Genomic DNA, 10,343 nt, shown 5'->3' with positions numbered 1-10,343 from the left:
TACTATTAGTAGAAATTATTAAAATTTTAATGTAACAAAAAAAATTAAAAGTACATTTTTTTTTGTAAACAAAAATTCAAATAGATTGATAGATAGAATCTTTTTGACAGGGTCTTCTCTCTTTTTCTCTCTTTCCTATTCATTTGGAATCCCTTTCATATTCATCAATAAATAGATTGCCACTTGATTTCTTTTTATTCACTTATGATGGTGACCACGTCTGGTGCTGCTCATGTCATGTTTGGACATAGGATTGAGTCCTTGTGAAAAATGAGCACACTTGAGTGCTTTTTTTTTTTTCCTTTAAAATTAGAAGCAAGACTCAAATAGAAATAGACATACAGCGACGAGTAAAGGTCTCAATTTTTTAATTTTAAAAAAATAATAATAATAAATTATTAAATATGATTTAATTTTTAAAAAAATTTATTTAATATTTAGTTTATTATAAATAAAATTTCAATTCAATCTAAATATTAATAATTTTTAATATTTAAAAAGTAAATAATAATATTAAAAAAATCTAAAAAAGATATTATTACTACTATTTTTAATTAAATAAATTTTTTAAATTCTGTAAAATGGATTCTTTTTCTTTTTAGCTTGTGACCGTCTTTCTTGATTTATTTGGTATTAATTCTCTCTGTTTTAACTGTAACAACTGAAAGATCTTTTTTAACTATGAATATTGTAAAGAATGACGCATAAACAAAATGAAAGATGAATTTCTTGATAATTGTCTTTTAATTATATTGAAAAGAAAATTGCTAAAAAATTTGACACAGATTCTATTATCGATGAATTTTATGATACGAAAAATCGACCACTTTATTAGTAAAAAGTACACACATATTTTTTGTACTTTAAAATATATTCTCTATCGGCATACTTTTATAATACATCTTATATTATATAATTTTTTAATATTATATATTTTATTAGCCTCTCATAATAATATTTCTGAATCTGTTCCTAGACTCAAATCCAAAATTTCTAAGTGAGTATAAAGAGATTATGCCATTTAAACTATAATTTGTTGGCCACACTTGAGTGCTTTTATTTTAGGATAAATCAAGTAAATAAATAGTTTGACTTTTAATAGTTACATATTTATCTTGTTTTTAATTTATCAAAATTGTATCGATTAAAGGACATTGCTCATATTGCAAGATATATTAATGAAGAAGTTAGTACGTAAATGTTTTATTGATTTTTTTTGGTGACAAATGTTTTATTGATTTGATTGATTTTATATAATATTTAAAGTAAGTTAATTTTAAAATAGTTTTAGAATGGTCATAATATTGCCATTATTGATAAGGTTAGATTAAGATATGAGCTATATTATATTCAACTTTTTTGGTTCAATCAAGTTAATTATTTTATTTACTTTGGGGAATAATTTTTGTAATAAAAAACAAATATCTAGTTGGAACATTTTTTTTTTTTTGGGTCTGATAGTGGGGGAACAACTTGGATTTTTGGTAGGTAATAGTTGTAAATGTTTTTTTTTTTTTTTGGTATTATATAGTGGTAAATAAGTTATTCTCATCAATGGCACCCAAAAACAAATAATCAATAGACACTTAACCTCTACAGACCCAAAAAAAAAAATATTTGGCCTCCTGAGCTATTGTAAAGTGTAAAGGTAGAAAACATTTCCTATCAAATGCTCTAATGATTCCTTTAGCAAAAAAAAAAAAAAAAAAGCTCTAATGATTCTTTAACCCAAAAACCCAACTATTTTAAAAAGTCACCGTATTTCAAACTTTTTGTTACCCAAAAAAGGCTGATTTTAAAAATGCATTGATGGCAACCTGGTGTATTTGATTTTTAATATGGATGTTAATTTTTTAAAAATTTTAATTAACAAATCTAACCTCAGACTTAAAGGGTAGTAAAATCACTAAAGAAATCCTACTCTCAAATTTCATTAAGATAAAAATTTTGAAATTTAGTGGAACACAATCCGATTTGTGTTGCCTAATTTGTTGATATCCAATTCCACGTTATGATAAAACGTACCAAATCCCTAAAAATTTTAAAAAAAGTATCTATTTTAAAAAGTTTTTCTAATTTTTTTTCATAATTGTTTATAAAATAAATGGTTTGAAAAATTTTTAGTTTTTCAATCCAAAATTTTTACATTTAAAATCTTAATCATTATCCTTAAAGCATTTGTTAACTAAATTCAAGGTTGAAATATAAATGTAATTTGGAAACAAACATTGTATGACCTACCAAGTGTAAGACCATTCATTAATTGCCACAAAATGAAATCAATATTAGAAGACTCATTATTCTTAAGCTAATTCCATGGTCCAAAATTGATTAACTAATATAGTGAACTATAGGAAAAGTAAAACATAAAAAAAAAAAAAGAAGAATGGGCCTAATATGGGCCTAGTTAATTCTTCCTAGAGCCTCCTCCTCCTCTAAGTGATTGCCAAAAGACAGGCCAATTCTTTTGGGCCTCATTCCAGCCCAAAAGAGAGCCTTCCCTCAATGGATCCCAACTTGAGGACACAATCCCATAACTAACCCCCAACAATGCAGACCCAAAGAAAAAGAATGAGACAATGAAAGGGACCCAAGTGGGCACATCAATCTTGAGCCCAACTTTGAGATAGTAAAAGAATGGGAAGAACAAAAGCCCAATTCCAAGTGGGATACCCACTGAGAAGCCCATTCTTGATATCATTCTATTGGTTACCACTTCAGGAATCACACCTTCCTCTCTCTCCTCTTCTTCTTGGTATTCTTCTTCCTCTTCATCATCACCATACTCCTCCTTTCTTGGGTTTTTGGTCTTTTTCTTCTTCTTGTTTGAAGAGGCTCCGAACCCCTTGGGGCCCTTCAAGGTTGCATTTACAGGTGAAAGGTGTTGAAATCTCGATTTATAAATATAGCAATCATGAGGCTTCATGTTTCCATTGAAATTATTGACTTTGGAGAGTGTCCATAACTTGTTACTCCTAACTTGCTGCATTAGAAATAGAATAACATAATTCTATTATTATTATTATAAGTTGGTAATGTGAATCATTAAAAAAATTACAAACTACAACCACCCAAATTGGAAATGAGAAAAGAACCTCAGCTTGGTTCAATAGATGAACATACATGATGAAAATAAGTGATATAAAAGGTAAAGAGAAAAGAGAGAAATTAAACCTGATGAAGAAATTGAGGAGTGGAAAAGGTGGTGGGAGTTGAAGATGAAGCCATTATATATACATGGGTTTGAAGAGAGCGGTGTTTTGATTATTATAGAAGAGAGAGAGAGAGAGAAACAGAGGTGTAGTGTTAAAGGATAAGGTTGGGAAGGAAGGATATCTAATCTTCTTCACCATTCACCAATGTGTCTTTCTATAGCACAATTTTACAATAATTTAATAAAGAAAAGTTTAGGGGACAGTAACTTTTGTATTTTGTGGCCATTATTTAACCATTACAAGAAAAGTGAGTAATTTTTTATTATTGGATGTAATCTTATACCATTAAAAATACTATTAATGGCCAATTAATGATTACAAAATATAAAAATTGATGACCCCTAACACTCATTAGTATACTTTTCACCCTCAAATACATTTTGAACGGTAAGGTGGCGTTTGTTTTGAGGTACTGAGACAGAGACGGAGAGACTGAGACTCAGTATCGTGTTTGTTAGTTCAGAGACTGGTATTAAAATTTCTGTCTCTGTCTCTAAAATTTCAGTATTTCAGTACCTCCAAAAAGTAGAAACACATGGGACTAAAATTTTTAGAGATGGAGACTGAAATTTTAATAACATTTTATACCTAAAATACTTTCATTTTAATCAATTAATTCCAATTTTACCCTTTGTACAAATTAAATTAGAGTTTTATTCTTGTTTCAACTCCTGTCTCCCATTTTGCACCAAACAGAATACTGAGATTTATTTCAATCCCTGTCTCTTAGTCTCTGTCTCTCAGTCTCAGTCTTTCTATCTCTGTCTCTCTACCAAATGCTACCTAATGATTAGAAATTATATCACAAAAAAAATCACAATAATTATTTTTTAAATATATACTAAATGTATTTTATAAACATAAATATTTTTACACCGAGTTACTGAATTTTGGTATTGGAATAACCCTTTTTGCTATTAAAATAGCATTTTTCACTCGGATTCTACTTATTATGTTTAAAGAGAAAGGTTAGACCAATAGCCTAAAATTGTTCAATAATTTTAAAACACTTTTTTTTTAAGGTTGTGCGAAATTATACGAGAGCGTTTCTTTTAAATAATTTTAATTTATTTTAAGAATTGTTAACAACAATATAATTTTTTTATATTTGTTTTAAATTTAAAAATTAGATTTATAGAAATAATTTTTTTTTGAAAAATTACTATGAAAACTAGAATATTTGTATTCACATATCGAAAGATAGATATTTAATATTCTCATATTAAGAAAATAAAAAATAATATATAAAATTACTATTATATATCTCAATTATTATATTTTTTTATTAAAGATAACATTTTTTTAATTTATTGATATTGTAGATATCTTGAAAATTAAATATTTATTCTTATATCAACTATGTTACGTATATATAAACAAATAAAATTTATATATATATATATATATATAATAGTTGATTTTGTAACTTATTTTTTTGTTTCCACATAGAATTTTTATAAAATTATATTGAATAAAACAAATTTATCATAATTTTTTTAAGCATGTCAAAAATATTTTCTATTAATTCGTAATACTAAAAAAAACAATTTTTTTTAATACTATTCGGATACAATATCCACTTAGAGTTGTTTGTCTCAATTGTAAAGTAAGAGAAAAATATTAAATTATTCTTCTACCTTAATCTATGATAACAATAAAAAAATTTTGTGGCCCACAAATTTTGACCAGTATGTAATCAGCGAAAAAAAAATAATTATTGGATGAAATTTCACAATAATCTTATACCATTAAAATCATTATTGATGGCTATTTGATGACTACAAATTACAAAAATTGTTAGCCCTCTAATACTCCTCCGAGTCTAAAAATGACATCTTATTATTGACTTGGGAAGTGAGCTGAGCAACATCATCCGATTCTGACTTGAATATTATGGAGAGGTAAATTGAATTTCTTGGTAATATAAGAAGAGCTTCTGCCTCTTTCAATATTGTTGCTGAATCACTGATTATGGTAATCTTTTTTATTGTTGTGGCATTTTTTATGATGTGCTGGATAAATTTGACCTCTTGTTCTTTTCCTGTGAATCCTTTTATGGTTACAAACTTTAATGTGTGATTCATACAATTGTACAGGTTGTTCCTCTCCCAGAACATTGACGTTGGAAATGACAAACAGACATTATCATAAGAATTATTTGCACCCGCCAAAAAATCGTCTTCCTCTACCGGCGGTATTGTTATTTCAAGAGTTTCAAGGCAGAGGGATAATCTTAGTATGTAGGAAAGTGCCATAGATTCTCTTATGTTATTCAAATCCAAGTCAATTGACGCAATCAATATATTTTGAAAAATGTTGAATGAATTATATCCCAAAAGATCAGTGCAATATTCAAAAATATCTTGCGTTTTCAAAAGAGGTTGGTTATATGAACGCCGGATACGCATTCTTTGAGCAATTGAGTTGCAAGAAAGGTGGAAAATCTTCAGGTTAACGGTATAGATTTTCAAACCCTTTGGTGGACACATTAAAGAATCAACAACCAAGGTTTCAAGTCTCTCAACACTAAGATTAACCTCATTCACAATCAACCACCCAAGCTCCAAGAACTTAAGCCATGGATTGTTGATCTTAAGTGTCTTAAACCCCTTTGACTCAACAATACTCAAACTCTCCAAACCCAAACATTTGCGCAAAACACCATTGATGACGTCATCGCTCATACGCATGTTCTTCAACTTTAGGATTTTCAATTTCCAGCCACACCCATTCAAAGCTTCTGGCGTTGACGTAGTCATCGTGTAATTGGTCAACTCTAATGAATTCAGGTTTGAAGAATCCATAGGGCGGAAATTAAGTTTGACTGATTTAGATCCCATAAGAAAAAATGGGGGTTCAGGTTCTGGAACCAAACGCTCACATTCTAAGCTCAAAGAATTTATCTTTCTGAATTTATTCAGAACAAAGTCAACCCAAAAGTCCAATTCGCCAACGGCAATACTCCTAGGGAAGTGTTTGAAGCTAACACTTGTTAAATCACCAACATAGCTATTAAAGACCATACATATGACAGTGCCATATAGGCTACCAGTACCAATCTGTCTTTTCTTAGGCAATATGGAAGGCCTTGGCATGGTAGTTTCATCGAATTCGAGACGTTCGGCGTGCCTCCACAATCCCTGCCATGATTTCGCCAGGGTGCTTGTCCTCGCGGCTTCAGCGACGGAGAGGGAAGAGATGACCATAGTCAACAGCTCGTTTGGTAGGTAGCTGAGCCTGTCTGATGGTGCATGAAGGGCAGTTTCATCTTCTTCTTTTTTCATGATTTTAGTTTCGCTTGCCATCGAGAGGTTTAGTATCTTATGTGAAAGAATAGGAAAAGCAAAGAAAAGAACTTTTATTGATTATTGATTGATTGAATTGTACTGAAGTGTGTTGTAAATTATAAGAGTAAAATTAAATATATAGAGCATTGTCCTATGAAAGATAAAAGCAAATAAAGATAAGATAAGAATAAGGATAAGATAAAGATAAGATAATAAAGACTAAAATTGTAATTAAATTTATGTATTTTGTTGGGTTGAATTTGTGGGTTACTAGACTTTTTTATTGTTGTCATGGATTAAGATGGAAGTGTAATTTAATAAAAAGTATATACTTTTATAATTATTATTGATTAATCATTTATATAAGAAAATTTCTGTAATTTCATAATATACAAAAGATATAACGCAAATTTATATTTACACAATAAAAATTTTCAAAGATATATAATTAAAAAAATCAAATTTATGACCATTAATTCAAAATATTTTTCTATCAAATATTTTAAAATTCAAGCACTGCAATCATAATAAACAATCATTTACGAGCGATTTATAGTATTAAAATATTTCATATTAATGCAAAAGTTTAAATATTTAGGGAAATAATGTTTGATTATTTTAGTGAAAGTTTGATTTTTTTATTCTTCAACTAAGAAAGTATTTTATGATTTTACTGTAAAATATTTATTAGTTTATTGCCAAAAATTTTAATTAATTTTATATTGATTCATATAATAAAATTAAAAAACACAATTCGATTTGAATTTGAATTTTTTTACATCTTTCCGTTAAAACCCATTGCTAAATTAAATTCCTCATAAATTATTTAATATTATATATGTGTGTGTGTGGAGTTATGTAAAAATTGAAAAGCATCTAATAAATATGTGCATTGTATAAATTAATAATTTTGTTAGATAACCGACAAGAAGTGTAATCTACTAAATAGCAAATAGTGACCTTTTTAAAAAGATATTTTTGTTGGAATAAAAAATTTTATTAACCCAGATCATCTATATTGAATCACCAAAAATATTATAATGCAAAAGCGTACCTGAATTTATAAATATGAATTATGATTGGAAGTGTTTGGATCTTGTGGTTCTTTCGATCTTCCTCAACCAAAGCCTTTTGTATTCCTAGGTGGCTGAATTGTGACTCTTTTGATGGGGAAAGAGTAACAAAGGCAGCTTTGGTATATTAGGGACCGAATCCTGAAGACACTATTTATATTTGAGCATGACACCCATTAAACCCTAAACCCAAATAAAATAGTATCTAAAGTCCAAAAGATAATATATCTAAAATACAAAAGATAATTATCTAAAGAACAAAAGATAATATCTAATTTTATTCTCATTTAATTCTAAATAAAAAATAATAATAACTTATTCAATTAACATTTATAATAATAAATAAGATCATTATTATATAAATAATTTAATTTAAAATAACATAATTTATGATTATAATTAATATATTACTCACAAATATGTTAGGAAATTAATTTCCTAACAATTTTTGCATGTCAAACAAATTTTATCACTCCTTGATCTTCACAATTCACATAAAAAGGTGGAGCATGCCGGGGTCGGTGGTTTGAGAGGGAAACAGCTGTGAAACATTTTCTCAATTATTGCTAATAAAAAAATATTATATATATAAAAAATAATCATCAAATTAATACTCTCTTTATTTAGTGTTTATTTTTTACAACAAAAAATTTAAAACAATATTTAATTAATATATAATCTAATATTTTCGTGTAATATATATGATATATTCTAATCATTTAATTTTAAATAATATTTTAAATTAATCTTAAAAAAATTTTAATCAAATATTCTAATTTTTAATAAATTTTAGTTATTAAATAAATTAATAATCTTCATATAACATCAAATTATTCTTTTATACGAAAGAATTAATTTAAAAATTAATTTATCTAACTTATTATTAAAAGTTGACATAAAAAGTGATTCTCTAATAAAATAAAAAAATTTAGAAACCAAAGATAATTAAAATTATTAAAAATTAAATTATCCTGGACGGTCCGATTTGTGTATTCCAAATTTTTTTAATTTTTTAAACACAAATCGAATAGTCCGATTTTTGTACTTAAAAAATAGACGGTTCGATTTCTATACTTCTTAAAAATTAGAAGATTTAATTTGTACTACGTAAATTAAATTATTCTACATCTTAAAACAATATCAACAATAGATCACAATTTAAAAAAATACCATTATTAACCCAATATTAAAAATAAAAATGTGATGTGAAGGCGTGAAGTGTCTCAATTTAAAAGTCCAATAATTATAACAAGTTGTAGATTTTTTTATAAAAAAAAATGGCCACTTTTTTATAAAATTTGGGATATTAATATGCTTATCCCCAAAAGCACATGATGAAGCAATAATTGACCAACTCTGAAACTTGAAATCTTGTTGACAGTGATGACAGGTTGAGAAGCTATGGCAGATTCAATGTTGAGGGTGGAGAATATTGCAGGAAAAGGAAGAGGCCTTGTAGCCTCTCAAGCTCTCAAAGCTGGCCAAGTTATCCTCACTGAACCCCCTCTCATTCTCTATTCTTCTTCCCCTCTTACTTCTTCTTCTTCTTACTGTGATCACTGCTTCAGAACCCTACCTCCTACTCTTCTTTCATGTCCTTCTTGTCTCAACCACCATTTCTGCAGCAACAAGTGCTTCTCTACTTCCCTCAATTCCTCTCATTCCTCCACTGTTTGCCAAGCACTCTTATCACTTCAACATTCACCACTGCTTCAACAACACCATCAAGTGCAAGCGCGTTTTGTTGTTGCTCTTCACAACCTTGCAGTTTCTGAGATCAACACTCTGCTTTCTCTACATGGCACCCCAGATGATTCTATCCTTCAAGATGCAAACTTTCTTCATGATCTAATCTCACCCCTTTTTCCCAACATCAAGCTTAGTGTTGATCTTGTTGCTCAGGCTCTTGCAAAGGACAGGATCAATTCCTTCTGCTTGATGGAGCCTTATAACCCTAATGGACCTCAGAGATCAATTAAGGCATATGGGATATACCCAAAAGCCACAATGTTTAACCATGATTGTGTTCCCAATGCTTGCAGGTTTGATTATATGAACACTACTTATACTGATACTAATACTAATCACATTGTTATAAGGTTGATTAAGGATGTTGATGAAGGAGAAGAGATTTGCATAAGCTATTTTAGGATTGGGAGGGATTATGCTACAAGGAAGAGGATCTTGATGGAGGATTATGGGTTTGTTTGTGGGTGTGAGAGGTGCAAGGTTGAAGCAAGTTGGAGCAATAATGATGAGAATGAAGATCATGATCATGTGCCACATGTAAGGTTTCTTAAGAAGCATGTTTGTAATATCAAGAATTGTGGTGGCACTTTGGCACCTGTTCCTCCAAAACATGATGCACCGTTTAATAATAATGTTCTTGAGTGTAATTTTTGTGGCAATTTCAAAATTGATGATGATGATGATGATGATGATGATGATGTTATATAAAACATATATGATATTTGTAGAATGTCCTAGTGTTGACATGTTCTGGTTTAATTAATACCGAATAATAAGATTATGTTATGTTAAAATTAAGTTTATTAAATTAGTTACATTTTTTTTATCAATTCTGTTACCTTATCAACAGCATTGCTGTCGACTTTTATCATCTTTTGTTTATGACTGTATTTAATGAAAGTGTCTAATGAAAATATCTTTTTTATAACGGTGTCTAATCGAAGTGTCTTTATAGATATATTTTTTGGATGTGTCTCCTTATTATATGTGTTTAAAATATAATAATTAATTATTATTGA

At 28.4% G+C, this 10,343-nt stretch overlaps 3 protein-coding genes across 3 annotated transcripts; 1 reads left to right on the top strand and 2 right to left on the bottom strand.

Moving 5' to 3' along the window:
* Positions 1-2,274: 2,274 nt before the first annotated feature.
* On the bottom strand, positions 2,275-3,350 carry PAM68 (PAM68-like protein (DUF3464)). The gene is made up of 2 exons (XM_016345098.3): positions 3,175-3,350; positions 2,275-2,983 (listed from the first exon to the last, which is right to left on the bottom strand). The coding sequence occupies exons 1-2, from the start codon at positions 3,226-3,228 to the stop codon at positions 2,408-2,410; spliced, it is 630 nt and encodes a 209-aa protein (XP_016200584.1). The 5' UTR covers positions 3,229-3,350; the 3' UTR covers positions 2,275-2,407.
* A 1,670-nt stretch (positions 3,351-5,020) lies between these two features.
* Positions 5,021-6,520, bottom strand: LOC107639936 (F-box protein At1g80960-like). The gene has a single exon (XM_016343498.1). The coding sequence runs from the start codon at positions 6,518-6,520 to the stop codon at positions 5,021-5,023; it is 1,500 nt and encodes a 499-aa protein (XP_016198984.1).
* A 2,330-nt stretch (positions 6,521-8,850) lies between these two features.
* LOC107642394 (histone-lysine N-methyltransferase ASHR2) lies at positions 8,851-10,118 on the top strand. Its single transcript, XM_016345731.3, has one exon. The coding sequence runs from the start codon at positions 8,977-8,979 to the stop codon at positions 10,030-10,032; it is 1,056 nt and encodes a 351-aa protein (XP_016201217.1). The 5' UTR covers positions 8,851-8,976; the 3' UTR covers positions 10,033-10,118.
* Positions 10,119-10,343: the final 225 nt, after the last annotated feature.

Source organism: Arachis ipaensis, chromosome B5 (assembly GCF_059453495.1).
Source record: "Arachis ipaensis isolate K30076 ecotype BB chromosome B5, ASM5945349v1, whole genome shotgun sequence".
NCBI classification, from domain to species: Eukaryota; Viridiplantae; Streptophyta; class Magnoliopsida; order Fabales; family Fabaceae; genus Arachis; species Arachis ipaensis.
The sequence above is the reverse complement of the archived record's forward strand: the minus strand, read 5'-3'. Positions and strand labels throughout refer to the sequence as shown.

What these genes read in the sequence shown, in the direction of transcription:
- LOC107642394 (XM_016345731.3), top strand. Translation starts at nt 8,977, where the DNA reads ATGGCAGATTCAATGTTGAGGGTGGAGAATATTGCAGGAAAAGGAAGA.
- PAM68 (XM_016345098.3), bottom strand. Translation starts at nt 3,228, where the DNA reads ATGGCTTCATCTTCAACTCCCACCACCTTTTCCACTCCTCAATTTCTT. An exon ending in CTCCTCAATTTCTTCATCAG is followed by an intron (nt 2,984 to 3,174) that starts GTTTAATTTCTC and finishes TTTCTAATGCAG; the next exon opens with CAAGTTAGGAGTAACAAGTT.
- LOC107639936 (XM_016343498.1), bottom strand. Translation starts at nt 6,520, where the DNA reads ATGGCAAGCGAAACTAAAATCATGAAAAAAGAAGAAGATGAAACTGCC.